The sequence below is a fragment of the Phoxinus phoxinus genome (assembly GCF_949152265.1).
Source record: "Phoxinus phoxinus genome assembly, chromosome: 3".
NCBI classification, from domain to species: Eukaryota; Metazoa; Chordata; class Actinopteri; order Cypriniformes; family Leuciscidae; genus Phoxinus; species Phoxinus phoxinus.
The window spans coordinates 9,886,730-9,906,025 of record NC_136878.1 but is presented as its reverse complement, the minus strand read 5'-3'; the positions used below and the strand labels follow the sequence as shown (position 1 = coordinate 9,906,025).

Below are 19,296 nucleotides of genomic sequence, written 5' to 3'. Positions count from 1 at the left end.
TTAACCGAAACTCAGAAATATATAGAATGCTTGAAATGTCTACTTTTAAACTGTTAAAATGTCTCCTTGCTATATTTGACTCATTCATTACTTTTGCCGGTTCTTTGTGGCAAGCTTTATGAGTCCGATAACTAATTGAATATCGTGATTCGTGACTCATCCCTATTTTGTACCAGGCCATTTATGGTTGTTCATATTGTTTAATAAAGTTCTTGGTAAAAAAAGAAAAGAAGAAGCTACTGTGTAATATTATTGTATACAGCGCGCAAGGTTTATGCGCATGCTCAAAGTCTTCTTCTCCGTTTTTATTGTATCTATCTGGCAGAATTACAGCGCCACATACTGGTCTGGGATGTATACTACATCGTTTTGTGTCGGTTTCAGTGGTTTCGTGTGTACGCAGATATTTCTTGAGACGACGCCGTGTTTACGGAATTATTTTTTAGAACGAGGCAAAAAAAACATCGGATAGGGAAAGCTCTGGCTTCGTGTGGATGTGGCCTGAGAGGGTCGGAAAAGTGCAGGTGTTCTCTTATGTTGAGCCTTGATCTCCAGTTAAAGTGTGATAAGAATCTCTGAATCTCATTTATTTATTTTTTTAAGAACATTAGCTATATAAATACAGTTAAAATGTTTCAGTCAATAATATTACAATTAAATATCATAGTTTGTATCATAGTAATATCATAATTGAATTATATTTGAATATATTTTAAAATGTAATTTACCCCTGTGATGGCAGAGCTGAATTTTCAGCATCATTACTCCAGTCTTCAGTGTCACATGATCCTTCAGAAAGCATTCTAATATGCTGATTTAGTTCTCAAGATTCATTTATTGTTATTAAGATTATAAAACAGTATTCTTTTCTTTCCCCACAATTTTTTTGTTTTACTGATCCCGAAATTTTGAATGACTTGGATACAAAAAATATTTAAACCCCTTCATATAATCATTCTCATATAGTTAATGTGATGAGGCCATTCCTTGTCAACTCAACCCGAGGTCCCCAGCTAAAATTGTAGATTTTGATTAAAAAATGAAAATAAAATATAAAACATGAAGAAGTCAGTCAAGATATGAAATGCTCCGAATATTTACACTGTAAATGCTGTGAATATTTACTGAGTAATCCACTATTCTGTAGAGCGGGATCAAAATGAAAATCTTCATCTGAGATTCAGAGCCACATTACAGGGGAAACAAATGAATTTAGAAAGATAGCAGTGGTATTATTTTTATATAGCGATTAGTAGGCCCTTGTTACCTTTAAAACTCAAGGAGTATTAAAGATATCTTAATATCCTTTTAGATTCCGGTTCTTAACAGACTTCTCTTTTGGTATCTTAATTGTGAAGGCCCCAAGAGTCACTTGCAGTGGCTTAAGTGCCCAAATACTTTCGGTCACTGTGTATAGGCATAGATAGAGTGAGGCACATATGTGCTGGCCTGGCACTTTAGTCAATTTGGAAGAATATTTCAAAATAAGACGTCTTGACTTTTAAAATGGCTAGCTTGTATAATTCAGATGCCAGCAACATCTGGATTCAATCACAGTACTCTGGTCAGCGGGAGAATTGAAGGGAGGCTGTGAGCTTAGAGAGTCTTTCAAAAGCTGAACTGAAATATCCCTTGTGTAGGCGACAGATATAAAAAGGCAAGACGGAGAGTTCAGAGAATTTCATGGGCGTGTGTGTGTGAAGCCTGCTGGGACATTTCAGGAGAGAAAGTCATGAAGACAATTTCACATGCACTCTGTAATCTGTGATTTGTTAGCTTTACAAACATTTCCAATCTGTGCAGGTTTTTATATTCACCCTAACCGAAAATCAACCATGTCTATAACGGATTATTTATTTAATTGATTGAAATTCTTGTATTTAATCAGCCTGTGACTCTTTGTCACTAAACATGTTTAACATCTGTGCACATATTTTCTGGCTCAGTAATATTTCCTGTCACTTTACCTCATGCTGTTCTTTATCTGCTAAACAAGTCACTTCTGGGATTTGGCATTTCTTGTGCATTCTGGCAGCGGGATACAAAATGGAAGCAGAATGTCGCAGTGCCACTTCCCGCCGGAATTCAAGAGATAAGGAGAGGGAGAAATGTGTGCTTTTGGAGTCTTATAGCATCCTTTTCTTAATGCAGTCTATCCCATTCAGTTCTGTACTGGCACCGTGGTACAGTGATGGGAATACGTTTTGTTCTGAGTATTTACTTTGTTCATGTACCAAAGAAAGCCAGGGTATTTCTGGTGGTTTGGGACATGAAATGATCAGAAAAGAAAAGGGAATAAGATTAAAGCAGGATGCATGCCAGGCCCAAAGCCCCAAACCAGGATAATTTGCATAAGTGCCTCATCTCAGTGTGCATAAAATGTAATGTAGTGTGCGCCACAATTAATTTTTTAGTTTTTGTTCGGTCTCACCCTTCCCACTGCAAAATGTGGGAACCTTTCAGGTGTTAATTTGGAGTCCCAAAACGATACTTTCTAATACAATACTAGTACATTAAAAAACAAATGCACACGTATATGAAAACAAGTTTAAACATTTCAAAATTAATTTTGTACCTTATAAAAGCCGATTACTGAATGTTTTTACAGTAAACAACTTAAAAGGACAGTTCATCCCAAAAATGAAAATTCTGTCATAATTTACTCTCCCTCATGTTGTTTCTGTGAAATAGATAAGAAGATTTTTGAAGAACATTGGTGTCCAAACAACATTGGACTCCATTAACTTTCATTGAATGGGCAAATACTGCATACTTTTGGCAGTGGACCTTGGTTGAAATTAAATTATTTAAATGTATATATATATATTTTTTTGCCCAGAATAAAAAGTCTATGCATTGACTTTGCATTGAATTTATTGTGAACTCAACCTCTTTCTAGTTGAAATAGTGTCTCCGTCCACATTACATTCACACTGGTGTTTTTAGGAAGCCAAACTATTGTTTTCCCTAAGACAGTGATATATTACACAGTAAAAGACAGTGATATATCTTTTTCAATGTCACAAAAAATGTAATGTTATTATGAGAAGTGTAAATATATTTTCGGGATTATTATGAAACTGGTGTGACCCATTAGATGGGCTACCACAGTCTAGGTAATTCATGGGAGATGATGACAGAATTTTAATTTTTGGGTGAACAATTCCTTTAAATAACTTTAAAAACCGCCTCACTAGATATTTACACGCACAAACTGATTATGATTAATAAGCTGGCGATATTAAAGGTAATTTACACAGTGTGTTTTATCGGTCATAGTATAGGGCAAAACCCCAGTTTTCTGACCTGTTCACGATTTGACATCATAACCATAGTACATCCAGACGATATCAAGTCTAATGTAAACATGGTTTTCTTGCGTTTTTGGATTTTCATACTGAGCTTATGTCTGATGTATCTGTGTATTTGTATATTGCTTTACAATACACATTGTCCCAAAGGATCTTTACAGATATAAAAAAAAATAATGTGTTGTTGTAACAGTGTCCAGAAAAAGATGTTGAAGTAGATTAAGTAACCAATTATCTGTGTTTTATGTAAACACACTCAGTGTTGCTTTTTTTTTTTTTTTTTACACAACTTTATGAGTCCATGCTACTGCTGTTATTTGAAAGAAATAATTTTTCTAAATGCAACTGTTGTTATGAATGATTTACTTCTTCTCTAGGTAAAGTGCGGACAGCTGTTCTCAGCTGTTAACAAATTCAGCTCTGTGGTTTTGGAGAAAGCCAGACGATATATGATCTGTACACACACACGCACCTGCCACGATCCACTCACATAAAGACATTCTCTCTCATACTGTACACGTGTCTATTCAGGAGTGTATTGTGACTGATCTTGTATTTCTAGGGATTCCAGTTTGACTGGGTTAAATAACAGAACAGTGATATATATGCCATAATCCACGCGCACACAAAAGCTGTGGGATGTGTCTGCAGTGGTGTCATGTCATGTAATTAAAAGGTATGTGTGTGTGTGTCCTGCAGTGTGGGGTTACTCAATTTTGAGTGTGACTGTGGTTAGTGCATTCGCTTTGACGAGTGTTTTTGTGGTGCCCCTGATGAGGACGCGGTTCATGCGCAGAGCTCTCATCTATTTCATCGCGCTGTCCATCGGAACGTTGTTGTCCACTGCCATCCTACAGCTCCTGCCTGAGGTTCAGTATCCATCCACCCATTTCCACCCAAACACACCAAATCAACCGCGGATCAAGATTAATCTCTGAGGGGTGTCTGGAATTGTCGCCTTTTTCCTTCTCTCCTCCTTCACACAATGTCTTCTCCCTTTCATACATAACAAAACACCCCTAACCACACTAGACACCTCTTTATCTGGTTGTTTCCTCTTCCTCTCCAGTTGCCTTTATTTCTTCCATGATTGTTTTGTTGGTAAAAAAAATTTTTAGGACCATAAAAGCTGTTAAAAACTTCTGTTCAAGGTCAGTCGTACTCGTATAGTCGAACAATAGCTGATAATTTTGTATTTATAAATAATGACTGGCGAAATCAGATGGCTAAAAAAGACTCAAAAATAGATTGAATCAGACGGGGGGTTTTTATGCTGTTTTTAGGGAAACATATTTTTACTAATCACATTTTTACTGCGTTTTCTACGCTGAGTGGATAATTTTCTGTTCAAGAACACTTGGGAAATTATGACTTAATCTTATTCCATTTGCAACTCAAATTGCAAAAAAAAAAAAAAAAAAAACGGACCCATGAATAGTCTGATGGAATCAGATTTTATTTATTTATGTATTTTTCAACTTTGCATGTTGTGTTGCCTGAAAGTTTTGAAAAGCATGTGAAATATGATGGTTAAATTGGCGACAGTCGAGTTTGAAAGCTGGAGGAGGGGTTTGTGTTTTTGGTTTTGGATTGTCCATGTCAACCTAATGTTTGATGTTTGTTTGTTCCACAACTTTTGGGAGATGATCAATACCCCCTAATCTGCCTCCACCGCTTTTTGAATTGTTCCTCTACCCATGAATACTGCCTTTAAAGTAGACCACTAACACTTAATTTATTCACTAGCTCATCAGGTATGGAAATCCCATCCAAAGAGCTAATGGAGGGCTGCGTGTCCCAGGATGTTTTTTGTTGGGTTGTTGTTGGGAATGTCATGTTATGGCTCAAACAGACCTGCAGGTACACCTTGTGCTGGGTGTTGATGGGTCATTGACTGGTCAACATAATTACAGGTGTTTGCAGTTCCTCTGTTGCCTCTGGGAATTGTATAGACTGAGAGGAGGAGGGGAATGTTTAGTTATCCCATCAGGATTGAATGATTTTCAGTGACCTCGTGTCTTAAGGCATCATTTGTTCTGTGATGCTCAACAGGAAGCCGTCTCCCCCTACTTCCTCTGTGAATGAAACAATGGATTCTAAAATGTGAACAACATGCACTACTGTTCAAAAGTTTGGAGTCAATCTTTTTTTCTTTTCTTTTTTTGAAAGTAAAGACATTTATAATCAAAACATTTGTTTTTAAATGCTGATCTTTTTTTAACTTTCTATTCATTAAAGAGTCCTGAAAAAAATTAAAATAAAAAGCAGAAAATGCAGCTTTGCAATAACAAGAAACATTAGGAATTATTTCAATATTTCACAATATTACTGTTACATTTTAAACTGCTTAGCATAAGATTTTGTTTTTTTTTTCTTCAAAAAAATCGTATCGACCCCAAACTTTTGAATGGTAGTGTAATAGCATGACTCTGGAATGTTTATGATTTATTGCTGTTAATTAATTTAATGAACATCACATCTACTGTAAATGCAGTTTATGAATGAGATTTAATTTAAAACGATATACTGCATATTTCCTTCAAATGTCCAAACCCACATTGTGGTTGCATGAATTGATTTGAGTTCAGTGGCCCACAGAACCCCCTCAGGGAGTCAATCTCACAATTGAGATTATGAATATAAACCTTTCACCTAGTATTAATTAATCTGCTGATTAATTCAAATATTCTTTTCTCCCTTTCTTTCCCCCTGTTCTCTCTCTCTCTATCTCTCTCGCTCTCTTTTTTGGTTGTTTGGCCAGTGTGGGGGTATGGTTTCCTGTGTGTGACAGTGATATCTCTGTGTTCACTGGTCGGGGCGTGTGTGGTTCCCTTCATGAGGAAAACCTTTTACAAGCGGTTGCTGCTGTACTTCATAGCCCTGGCCATTGGTACTCTGTACTCCAACGCCCTCTTTCAACTAATCCCAGAGGTAGAGTGGACACGTGTGGGGAACGGGGTTATAGACGTGTGCCACACAACCAGACTCTCTAGATTTCTAGAGCTAAAGATGTCCTGGTTGAGTCTTTATGTTGAGTCTGGCATTTAAAGGAATAGTTTGCTCAAAATGAAAACGCTTCATTTACTTGTCCTCATGTTGTTCCAGACTTTGTGCAACACAAATGAAAATATTTTATGTATCATCAAGAAAACTTCTAGAGTTCTCTCAAGCTCACCTAAGTCGTATCTTTCTGTATATAAATTATTTATTATATTTCTATGTTCTTTTAAATATGTTTAATTGTTTTTAATGTTTATAATTTAAAACAAAAGAGTTTTCTGAAGTCATTTAATAGAAGCTGATTGGTGCGACTGAAACATCTAAGTTGACATTCTGCCAAAACAAACAAAAAACATTGTTTTGAGTTCTATATAAGAAAATAGTATGTTTTGGAACAACATGAGGGTGAGTAACTGATGAAAGGATTTTCATTTTCAGGTCAATATTCCCTTTAAACACAAATGTAAGTTTTCCCAGCCTCAGTGGTTCTCCCAGCTGGAAGGCTAAAAAATAGAGTAAAAAACAAATCAATAAAGTAACTTTTGTATTGATTTATACAGAACACATAGGCTATTTCTTTTAAATGGGTCATGACATGGATTTTTTATTATTTTAATATGTTCCTTGAGGTTTACTTATAATGTTAAAAAAATACAGAAACAAATATACTTTTCAACCCACACTGTGACCGTCTGTGTAAAATGATCAGTTTTTAAGGAGCGGCTCCTTTAAGGCTTGTCAGTAAACGGCCACTATTAGCTATAGTCATTGTATAGGAAACCCAGTAACACCCACTCGCAATTGCATGTAACATTATCATTATAAAACCATAATTTACAGACAAACTGTTATGAAATCGTTTACTTTTGCAATGCTGTCAGATCCAATAGTGCTGACTGCTCTTCTGCAACAAAAGTTTCTTTGCAAACTCTCCATTATATTGTTCCTCGTTTACAAACTATCTGCAGTCAAATTCTCAGAACAAACTTAAAACTCTCGGACGCAATCCAGGATGCCATTAAAAATTAAACATCCACTTGTTTCTGACGATGATGTCCTGTTTCTACATAAATTAGCTGTTTAAACAGGATTTGTCAAAGCGAACGTTCCTTTGCACTTCCATTTATTCTTCTATTTGTCTTCTTGCCGGCAGACTTAAAGGAATAGTTGACTTAAAAATTTAATTTCTGTCATCATTTACTCACCCGCAAGTTGTTTTAAACCTGTATGAATTTTTTCTTCTGCTGAACACCAAAGAAGATATTTTGAAGAATGTCGGTAACCAAACAGTTGATGGACCCCATTGACTTCCCTAGTAGGAAAATACAAATATGAAAGTCAATATGGGGTCCATCAACTGTTTGGTTACTGCAAAATATCTTCTTTTGTGTTCAGCAGAAGAAAGAAATTCATACAGGTTTGAAAACTTGAGGGTGAGTATGATGACAGAATAGCCTATGTCAGAAAGTGAATGGGCATCTGTATCCAGCTTAGACCGCATCAGTGATTATAGGTTATGTTTGCTTTTGACGCAACGCTCAAATCCAGTGTAGGTAAATTTCAGCCGTTAAGTGACTGAACGCCAGTGGGCGTTATGGTGCGATGATGTATAACTATTTGTTGATGTCTTGCTCTTGGAGGCAGTCATATACAAATACATTTGCCTGTGTGATATCACAGATCCCGCAATATCAATATCTAGTTTTTGGAGCTTAAGTAAATGTTTTGTTTATAATGAAGTCGTCGTTTTAAGCTGAAACTTGCAGGATGTTTGAATGGTGCAAAGACCTCTTATATGTCAAAAGGTCAAGGCAAATTTGATTTCTCTTGTCATGACCCCTTTAAAATCATATAGCCTACTGTAGTAATGCCCATTCACTCTACAATTTTGAGGCAAGTTGGGATGAAACTGGAGCACACATCTTTTTGTGAACTATTTAAATTAATAATTATAAATGAATGACCCAGTGTGGTGAAAAGCCAAGCAAAAAGGGGGGAAGCCCTGAGGCATTAGTGAACTAGTATAAAGACCCAATCTAAAATAAATCCCATGCTCACTCTTCTTGACTGCTTGTAACCACGTGTAAAATAAATGTGAAGAATACTTGGTCTTCTCAGTTGGTAAATCCATTTCTTGATTTGTAAAAGTACCATGTTTTCACATGAAAGATAGTCTTTTTCTGGTGTCTAGGAGAGTGATTAGGGGCATGTTTTTGGATTGTATCCATACTAAATGCATATATTCTACACTGCTCACATTCTGTTTTAACATATTATATGCAACACACACACACACACACACACACACACACACACACACACACACACTACATTTCAAAAGTTTGAGGTCCATTTTATACTGTAATATTTTTATACAGTATAAAAAATACTGTAAAAGTCACTAATATTGTGAAAAATTACATTAAAAAAAAAATGCATTGTTTTTTTTCCTGTGATGGTAAAGCTGAAGCGGCCATGCCACATGATCCTTCAGAAATCATGGTTGAAATTATTGTGCTCAATAAATTTCTTGTTATATTGAGAAAGTTGTGCTGCTTAATATTCTATTGGAAACCATGATGCATTCATAGAAAGTTAAAAACAATGGCAGTGGAACAATGTAAAAGTTTAGTGTCAAGAGTATCCATTTCTTTAAAAAAAAAATCGTACTGACCCCAAACTTTTGAACGGTAGTATAACATTTTACTGCTAATTTTATGATAGTTTTATGAAAAAAAATTTGTAAGGTTAAAAACAAATACTATATTATGATTTTATTTAATTAGTTTGAGTAAAAATGTATTTGACTTGCTTTTTTCTTTATGTAGGCCTTCGGATTCGACCCTATGGAGGATTATTACGTGTCCAAGTCCGCTGTTGTGTTTGGAGGATTCTACTTGTTCTTCTTTACAGAGAAAGTCCTGAAGATGATCTTAAAGCCAAAGGACGGGGTGAGGTTTGGACAAATAGTGTTCTGTACAAATAAACCATGAAGTGGTTGTGTTTTTTTAGCAAACAGCTTTTTATCTGACATTGTCATTGTGACATGGGTTCCCATGTGTGACATCTAAAACAAAAATGCAGTTGTTTTTCATCACTTCAGAACTTCTAAAAGTTCAAACTCATGACGCTGTGCATTGGAATGTGTGAACAGTATGTATAGAATGTTTGTGATTGGTTTTAGTTCCTCAGAGGCTGCACTTTTTATTTGTATTATCCTTTGAAAGACAATGACCTCCTGTTGGATGTAAAAAGAGGAACTTAATACTCATAAAGATACATTAAGGGTTTAATTGGAGTCTGTAATGGCTTGGGCAGAGCATTTTTATTTAATGATTTATCATTAAACTTACTTTAGAGATTGTGATAGCTGTAATGCAGCACCCTCTAGTGGCGAATTTTCTTTGCAAGCTTCTTTTGTGTGTTTCATCCGGCCCTTCTTGTTATCGAAATCTCTCTTTTGTTAGGGAGGGCATGGCCACGGCCACAGTCACTTCCCCGCAGAGCGCTATGCCAGCTCTAATGGTGACTTGGAGGATGGTGTGATGGAGAAACTGCAGAACGGAGAGGCTGGAGGAGCATCTTTACCCAGAGTGGAAGGAGATGTCAGAGGGGTTGGAGAAGACGACAAAATGCTGAGCACTGGGCAGACAGTACAGGTGAGAAATAAAACAAAGCTTAGTCTTCTTCAATTGCTTAAATTATATTTTCCAGTGGAATTACATATCGCGCACACAAAAATAAATAAATAGCAAATTTAGTACCTGTGGAATTAATTGATTAAGCTTAAATGACTATTCACATCACCCATTATGTCTCAAAGACAACTTGAAATTAAAATGAACACTATTAAAATGGTATATTAAAGAGCAACCTTTTTCAAGGCCTGGTTGAGGTTTGTCAACAGTGTGTAGAAACTTGCAGGTATGGGCGTGACATTATCAAAACACGCTCGTCGCAGTTGAGTGTTTCTGGGAAGAGAGGCGCTGCAACAATGTAGAATATGTGCACAAGAATGTGTTTTTTGAACATTCGATTCAAGCATGAAAACCTATTCTCATAACCCCAAAAACATAATTAAGACTGAAAAAGATTAATGCCAGAATTGCTGTAATTATGAATTTCCAGCTTCTAAAAACTGTCCAGAACTTTTGTCTAATTCATAATTACAACTCAATTCAATGCACTATGGCTAATGGCTAATGACATCATGTAAACTGAACCAAAATGGTTGTATGTCATTTTAGTATGCCACATTTTCTAAATTAATATAATGTGTTTCAAGAGCATACAGAAGTGAATTAATATAGTGCTTTTGCTTTCATTAACATGAAGGCCAGCCATGCTGCAAGCGTTGCCATAAAAACAAATTTTTCTGTTTCTGAGGATGTGACCGGCATCTTAGTGTTGTCAGCTCATAATTACCATTATTTCAGCAAATCTTGAGTGTGGCATGATTAAACTGCATGATTCATTAGTGTGTGGGTTTTTTTTAAGGAAAAAAGGCATAATTTTCATTAAATGGCATCATCTATCTTTAAAACAATGTTTCATATGTGAGCTAAAAGAACCCTGCAGGAGCTAAAAGAATATGTTCCACGATTCAGTCAAATGCTACTGGGTATGAATTACGCTACCGTGCAAATATTTGTGGTCAGTATGATTTATTAATATTTTTTTAAAGAAAATAATGCTTTTATAACAAAATATTTATTTTTCAGATAAATGCTGTACTTCTAAACTTCATATTCATCAAATAATCCTGAAAAAATAATAGTTTCTACAAAAATATTAAGTAGCACAAATGTTTTCAACATTGATAATAATAAGAAATGTTAATTGAGCACCAAATCAGCATATTAGGATGATTTCTGAAGGATCATGTGACAAATTCAGAATTACGTTACATTTCAAAATATAATAAAATTGAAAACAGTTATTTCAAATTGTAGTAATTTCACAGTATTACAGTTTATATATGTTTTTTTTTTTTATCAAATGAATCCAGCATTGATGAGTATAAGAAATTTCTTTCAAAAGCATTAAAATATCTCACCCAAACGTTTGAACAGAAGTGTATATTGACTTGTTTTGTTTGTGTCCCTGACGCAGGACTCTCAGAGTTCAGGTGGTGCTGGAAAGGGTGGATGTTATTGGCTGAAAGGCAGGGCATACTCTGACATCGGTACTCTGGCGTGGATGATCACTTTGAGCGACGGTCTCCATAATTTCATAGATGGTTTGGCTATCGGAGCCTCCTTCACTGCTTCTGTGTTCCAGGGCATCAGTACGTCAGTGGCGATTCTGTGTGAGGAGTTTCCACACGAGCTGGGTGGGTAGAACTGCTTCTGGTAACCCTTCTGTTAATGTGACCAATCAAAAACGCCCATAAACATGAAGATGTGTTGTTGTCATGCAGGTGATTTTGTAATCTTGTTAAATGCTGGCATGAGCATCCAGCAGGCGCTGTTCTTTAACTTCCTGTCAGCGTGCTGCTGTTATCTGGGCATGGGCTTCGGCATTCTGGCTGGGAACAACTTCTCACCTAACTGGATCTTTGCTCTAGCCGGGGGCATGTTCCTCTACATTGCACTGGCTGATATGGTAAGAGACTTCATGCTGATCATTTGCTGGCTTTTAATGAACTTGGGAAATTGGGTAATGATTTGATGAATTTGATTGATTCCTAAAGGTGAGTGTAAAAGAAGGTAAAGGGATAGTTCACCCCAAAATGAAAATGATGTCATCATTTACTCCCCCTGATTTTGTTTTCTTTGTTCTGTTGAACACAAAAGAAGATATTTTAGAGAATGTTGGTAATCAAACAGGTGATGGTTAGGTAGCCATTGACTTCCATGTTTTTTATTTCCTACCATGGAAGTCAATAGCTTACGTCAACTGTCTAGTTACCAAGATTCTCTCAAATATTTTATTTTGTGTTCAACAGAACAACGAAACGCATACAGGTTTGAAACAATATAAGGGTGAGTAAATTATGTCAGAATTTAAATTTTTGGGTGAACTATCCCTTTACTACCAGTGTTATAACTAAAATTAATAGCAGTACTAATTTAAATACATTTTTGAATTTTTTTATAATTTAATGTACATTTAAAACTAAACTTAAAAACTATGATAAAAGGGAAAAAAGGGTAGTTTACATGAGTGAAATTGTTTGGCTTGCATGTTTGTGTGGGAAAATACATTCTACCTCTAGATGGCGATAAAGTGACTATGACTGCGACCTTACTTAACTGTATATTTGACTGTAATTGAATGTGCTGAAAACAGAGCACTTAAAGAAAATGACTCATTAATTACAAAAACTAATATTTATATATTTTAGTTTCAGTTTTATTCAATCGAAATGTTTAAAACTAACTAGTAAAACTTGCTGAAATTAACTATAATCGAACAGTAAATTAAAAACTAAAAACAAATTTGGTTACAAAAAATACTATAATATATGCACTATTGTTCAAAAGTTTGGAGTCATTCTTTTTAAAGAAATGAATACTTTTATTCAGAAAAATGCATTAAAGGTACGTTAAAGGCATGTTGTAATTACCGTAAAAAAGCTCTTAAAGGAACACTCCGACTTTTTGGGACTTTAGCCTATTCAACTTATCCCCCAGAGTTAGATAAGTCCATACATACCTTTTTCATCTCCGTGCGTGCTATAAGTCTGTTTGACGCACCCACCGCTAGGCTAGCTTAGCACAAAGACTGGATGTAAATGGTTGCAGCTAGCATACTAATCCAAATAAGTGACAAAATAACGCAAACATTTTCCTATTTACATGTTGTGACTTGTATAGTCACAGAGTGTACAAAAAACAAAGTCACATGAGACACAGACATATTTTAACCATAAATACTGGGAACTATATTCTCTGAAGGCGAAGCACTGCTGCTTGGGCGGAGTGATAACCGCAGCACCTGAGACGCGCCGTGGTGAGGAGCAGAGAGTTCGTTCAGAGCGCGTCTCATGTGCTGCGGTTATCACTCCGCCCAAGTAGCAGTGCTTCGCCTTCAGAGAACATAGTTCCCAGTATTTATGGTTAAAATATGTCTGTGTCGCATGTGAGTTTGTTTTTTGTACACTCTGTGACTATACAAGTCACAACATGTAAATAGGAAAATGTTTGCTTTATTTTGTCACTTATTTGGATTAGTATGCTAGCTGCAACCATTTACATCCAGTCTTTGTGCTAAGCTAGGCTAGCGGTGGGTGCGTCAAACAGACTTATAGCACGCACGGAGATGAAAAAGGTATGTATGGACTTATCTAACTCTGGGGGATAAGTTGAATAGGCTAAAGTCCCAAAAAGTCGGAGTGTTCCTTTAATTACAACTTGTAAACTGGGAGTTTTCGGAGAGCTCCGACTAGAGAGGAATGTCACTTATTGTCATCTCGTTATTACGGTAGTTGCGACATGGAGTGAACGCAACATACAATTATAGAAGGTATAATTAGACAGTAATCACAGGAAAGACATTTCGATTTCAAATAAATGCTCTTTATCAAAGAATCCTGAAAACAAAAATCACGTTTTTTTTAACATTGATTATAATAAGAAATGTTTCTTGAGCACCAATCAGCATATTAGAATGATTCATGTGACACGGATCAAAAACATGAAATAATGTTCCTGATCTCAATCTTTTGAACAGTAGCATATAAGCCTTTCAAATTTCTTCAGTCTAACTTGATAACCATGGAATCAGATAATGCCATTACCCATATGGTTATCCCAAAATTGATTCTGTTGATTTTTATAATATTTCTTACTATCCATGTGTCTCCATAATATTTCTTTGTCATGTTGCAGTTTCCAGAGATGAACGAGGTGAGTCGTGAGGAAGAGGAGGCCGGAGGAAGTGGCTGTCTGGTCACTTTTGCCATCCAGAATGCAGGACTGCTCACAGGGTTTGCCATCATGCTTATACTCACCATCTACTCTGGACAGATACAGCTTGCATAGCAGAGGACCTAAATACAAACTCAAACCCTGAGGGACTAACTCAGCACCTGGACTAAACCCCGAGACCTACTGGGACCTCCAGACTTAAATATGAGCCAGCTGTGCTGGCTTGTTTTAAAACGTTTGCCCAGCTGGACTAGGTCATGGCATAAATTGAAATGAAATGGGCTCAAACCCTAGACTGTTCGAATGAAGTTAGAATTGACTGACCTGTGAATTTTGCTTTAAATTCATCCAAATCCCAGACCTGTGGATGGATGGATGCTTTACCATTCATCTAGTTTAGGCCTTGTCTCGTTCTTTTGCCTCAAAGCTTTAGGACACAATGATGTCCCTGTACTGCGTGGTTTCCAGTACCCTTACATACATCTTGGTATATTTATATTGATTTCTAATGTTATTTTTGTTCTTTCTCTCAAAGACAGACCACCTTTGTATTCCTGACCATTAGGACTAGAGTATTGTCCACTGACGTTATTCATTGTTACAGATGCGATAAAACTTTACTCATTTTTCTGACATAGTCAAACGCAGGTTGTTTCCGATGCTTCAAACCAAATGGTTTTGTTTATTCAATGGACAAATTCTAAACAATTTGTTTAGACAAACAATGGACAATTTCTAAACAAAAAAGACCAGTTTTTCCAATTTTAGGGACAATATATAAAGTTATACTGTAGGCTTGTTAGTTGACACTCATTCTATTAAGCTGAACTAAGTAGGTCACTTTAACCAAAGGTTACTCTGAACTGTTGAATAAGTAGCTTTTAGTGTAGATACAGAGCCGTGTCTGTTCACAAATGTATCCATACTTAATTTATCCCCTCAATGCCATTCCATGCAAGCAAAATGCTTAAATTATTCATTTGTTATTTATGTGTTTTTTATCCTCTAACAAAAAAGCAGAGACCAAATTTCTTCTAGAGAAATCTCCTCCAACTTTTATCTGTCAATTTATGACCAGAATAATTGCTGCACATTTTATTGTATCCTCCTCTCCTTTGTTATTTGCATAACCTTGAATATTAATTGACAGAGAAAAAAGATCACCCCACTTCAGTTTATATTTGCTTACCATTTATGATGATTATTAATTAAATAATAACTACTCTCAATTTAACGCATTGTATTTTAATAATATTTTTCACATCCTTTTATTTAATCTGAATGCAGTTCTCTTCATATTTTAAGAAATAATTGGGAAATGCAAGCAAAATGTGTGCATAAAGGTACAATAATACGATCATTCCTTATAACTTTTCCTGGTAATACTTTAGGTCCCATTGGTTAACTTTAGTTAACTACATTACTAAACTTACAATGAAAAATACTTCTAAAGCATATAATAACTTCACGTTCATGCATATAATAAGTTCATGTACGTTTCAATGTGTACTAATATATTATTAAAATCGAAAAGATCTGCTAATATCATTTAATGGACCTGAGCTAACATGAACTAACAATGAAAAGTTGCATTTGTAATAACTAACGTTAACAAAGATGAGTAAATACTGTAATAAATGTTCTGTGCTGGGAAGATTACTTACAAATTGTAGCAGGTTACTGATTTCCAAATTACATGTCATCTACTTTTTAATAACTTTTAGATTACTTTTGACCTAACTCGTTTGTCACATTGAATTGAATAATATTGTACCATATTGATATAAAAATACAAATAGAAAGAAAATATATTTCATTCTGTATCAACAAATGAAATGCATTCAATATTACATTACGTCAGGGTTTCCCATGCAATATAATCTAATTACAAGTACTTAAATCTTGGAATCTGATTACATAATCCAGATTACATGTAATTAGTTACTTCCCAGCACTGTAAATGTATTAGTCATTGTTAGTTAATGCATTAAAGTTAACAAATGGAACCTTATCGTAAAGTGTTACCATTTTCCTTCATAGATAGCACTACAGTACACTAGAGCTCTTTGTTAATTTAGCATCTAGACTGACAGGACTCACTTGAATCCTTTTGGAATACCATTTAAAGCTGAAGTGTAATTTCTGTGGCACTAGTTTATAAAGAAGTGTTTGTGCAAAATTCTGACTGTTCGGATAGGCTTCCTGAACAACACTGTTCACCACCACAAATTCACCAGTGTTGCTTTGATCAACCAACAAATGACAACTCTGTTTCTGCATATTAAGATGGAAATTAATATTGGTGGGAAAAATTACACTTCAGCTTTAAATGACTTACAAGTTAATTAGAAGTATTAATCTTATACATATGGTCTACAGAAATGTTCAATTTATATGCAGCAAAATACAATTTAAATAGAATAAACTATGAGATTATTCAGAAATTGATCATGCGCTTCAGATCAACCTTTATGACGACGTTTGTCTTCCAGAAAAACATATATTCTTCCATTTTGCTTAATATATTCATGCTATATTCTTATTTGCTGTTTCACTGCATAAGAATTGAACCGGACACCCCAGTATGCTGTTTAGCAAATAGCTACAAGATCATTCTGTTCATTGTTTGAAATGTAATTTTAGAATTGAACGTGAAGCATATGGTCAACAGAGCCGAGTGTAACAGTTTCAGGGTTGTATTTGCATTTTCTGTGCATTTAGACTATCAGCGTTACTTTTTTTATTTTTTTTATAAAGCTCCTTTGTCTGATAAGTGTATGTAGAAGTTGCATTCAGCTTTGTGTGCAGTACAGGTTATAGAAACCATTATTTCAGCTGGCGTCTTATAGCTATGCATTGAAATGTCCTCTTAAGTGAATTTATGCCTTAAAGAGAGGAGGTAGTCACCATTCAGTGGTAAAAGTTGTAAGTTTTTGTACATCGTTTTAAATTCAGTAATATTTAAAGATTTTTTTGTAGTGTAGAATGTCTGTTTGTGATTTTGCAATTATGTTTTTCTTGTCATCAATAATTGTATTTAAATAAGAGGGAAGCTGTTTTTAAATTGTGTTGTACGAGAGTATGTGAGCAAATCAGCATCTCATTGTTTTTTGTAGTGGATGGAGGCCAGTGTACCTGGTTATTATGATGAAGACATTATGTTAATTACTGTAAACATCTCAAGTGTTTTGTGACTCATACCTGTGCAACATGCGAAATCTGATTGCTGGGCTTTTCTTTGTTTGTTTGTTTTGAAATATTAAGCCATGGGTTTTAAGTTCATCTTTTGTGCAATGAAAAAAAAAAACATGATCCAAAACTGAAAGCTGTTGTTTCTCATTCATTTGTATGGTCTATTATTTTATGATATTTTGACTATACAAATCATTTATAGACAGTTATGTTGATAACATTAATTTTTATAAGCAACGTGTAGGCCTATGATTGATCACAGACAATAATTCAGCTATAGTAGGCTACGTCTAAGAATTTCCTTATTAGGCTACTTTGAGTTAGGGTTAGTAAAGTAAGTTTAATCAGGTTTGTGATTTGATGTGCTCTTAAACATCCAACATTATTGATATATCTATAAATATTGCTGTTAAATAAAGAACTGATCGATAGCCTACTAACAGGTGTTCGCTCGGAAGGTGTTTTTCCCCCAGCTCCGTTCATAAAATACTTTCTCACTCTTTATGCTTACTTTGAAGACACTTTTTTTTTTTTTCTTTTTTTTTTTTTTTTTTTTGTCTTTGGGTTGCATTTAAACTTTTAAAACCATCTATTATGAGTTGGTTTCTCTTCATATGAGTGTGGTAATCTATATTTGTCCTCAAAGGTTTTTCTGTCACATCAGCTCTCTGCGAATCATGTCAGGAGTCGACTCGACTGATCCGCAGAAAGATGATTTTATTCAAATAAATAAATATTTATTTATTTAGGCTACTTGTTTAAAAGGACTTCGATTTTGAAGCTTTATTTTGGGACATTCCCGTTATCGTCACATATCTCACACACACAACTGCGTGTCCCTAGTCCTAAAGCTGTTGCGCGAGGTACAATTTAAAAACTTTATAATTCCATTAAATGTGAACGTACAATGATAATTCATTACAAGAATATATTGATACGCATATTTATTGTGCCAGGACTTTCATTTATTGCCTCTTCCCCGCTGTAGCGAAGTCCTTGACTGTTAAACACTACTGTACGTTTAGAGAGAGAGAGAGAGAGAGAGAGAGAGACATACCTTTGTCACAGTGTCAGGACTGAGAGACCAACACACACGTGTTTTATACTGTGTTTGCATATACGACGACTTAAGTTGCTATTAAAAACATCTCGGTTTAGTCCAGCAGCCAGAAACAATGTGCAAATATAAGGGCAAAATCCATCTCTGTAAGTTCATACTAGTGCTGTTTCTTCAGCTGTTATCCAGGACTGCAGGTAAGCTCTTCATTCATGTTGCTACTGGAGTAATCAAGTGTTGTTACTATTGTTAGGCTTTGAAGAAACATGTTACTATGTCTTCTTGAGAATGCAATGCCAAATGGAGCAGCAATGTGTCTCTGCTTGATTCGCAGCTCAGTCATGTGCCAGAAGCTGTGGTCAGAAGTTTGACACATGCTCCTGTCATGCAACATGTGAATCTCTGAAGAAGTGCTGTACAGATTATAAACAGTTTTGCCTTGACATTGAACCACACTCCGGATCTCTGCTGGGAGGCACAGACTTTCAAATGCTCAACATTACATTTGAGCAGAACATTAACCTCACTTGCAGGTAAGAGAGCCACAGATTTGTTAATGTTCACTGAAGCCACAAACCAACTGTTCATGAACACTGCAGATATTTTTGCAAGTTTAATATGTCATTACACAGTTTCATCCAAAAATGAATTACTTTGTTCTGTGAAACACAAAAATAAATTTATTTTTTTTCTCTTACATGCAAAGACAATATATTTCTTAGCTTCTAAATATTCCCAATGCATGTGATAGCTTTGAGTAAACAACAAAAGACTGACATTTCAGAATGATCATAGATCATAGAAAGCGATGCAAGTCATGTGTTTTGAACAAAAGGAGAGTAAATAATTAATTGAAAATTTTGGA

At 35.3% G+C, this 19,296-nt stretch overlaps 2 protein-coding genes across 3 annotated transcripts in view; both read left to right on the top strand.

The window, feature by feature from the left end:
• Positions 1-17,497, top strand: part of slc39a14 (solute carrier family 39 member 14) — a 34,431-nt gene extending 16,934 nt beyond the window's left edge. The window contains exons 4-9 of one of the 2 annotated variants that reach the window (XM_079607642.1): positions 4,011-4,180; positions 9,140-9,262; positions 9,779-9,970; positions 11,424-11,643; positions 11,731-11,915; positions 14,144-17,497. In XM_079607642.1, the coding sequence (XP_079463768.1) occupies positions 4,011-4,180; positions 9,140-9,262; positions 9,779-9,970; positions 11,424-11,643; positions 11,731-11,915; positions 14,144-14,296 (1,043 nt within the window). In that variant the 3' untranslated portion in view covers positions 14,297-17,497. Of the gene's footprint in view, positions 1-4,010; positions 4,181-6,072; positions 6,243-9,139; positions 9,263-9,778; positions 9,971-11,423; positions 11,644-11,730; positions 11,916-14,143 lie in introns of both variants that reach the window. The other variant, XM_079607641.1, reaches the window with a different exon arrangement.
• Positions 17,498-18,169: 672 nt separating this feature from the next.
• susd2 (sushi domain containing 2) overlaps positions 18,170-19,296 on the top strand; it is a 29,080-nt gene continuing 27,953 nt past the window's right edge. The window contains exons 1-2 of the mRNA XM_079607351.1: positions 18,170-18,628; positions 18,766-18,964. Coding sequence (XP_079463477.1) covers positions 18,550-18,628; positions 18,766-18,964 — 278 coding nt within the window. The 5' untranslated portion in view covers positions 18,170-18,549. The remainder of the gene's footprint in view (positions 18,629-18,765; positions 18,965-19,296) is intronic.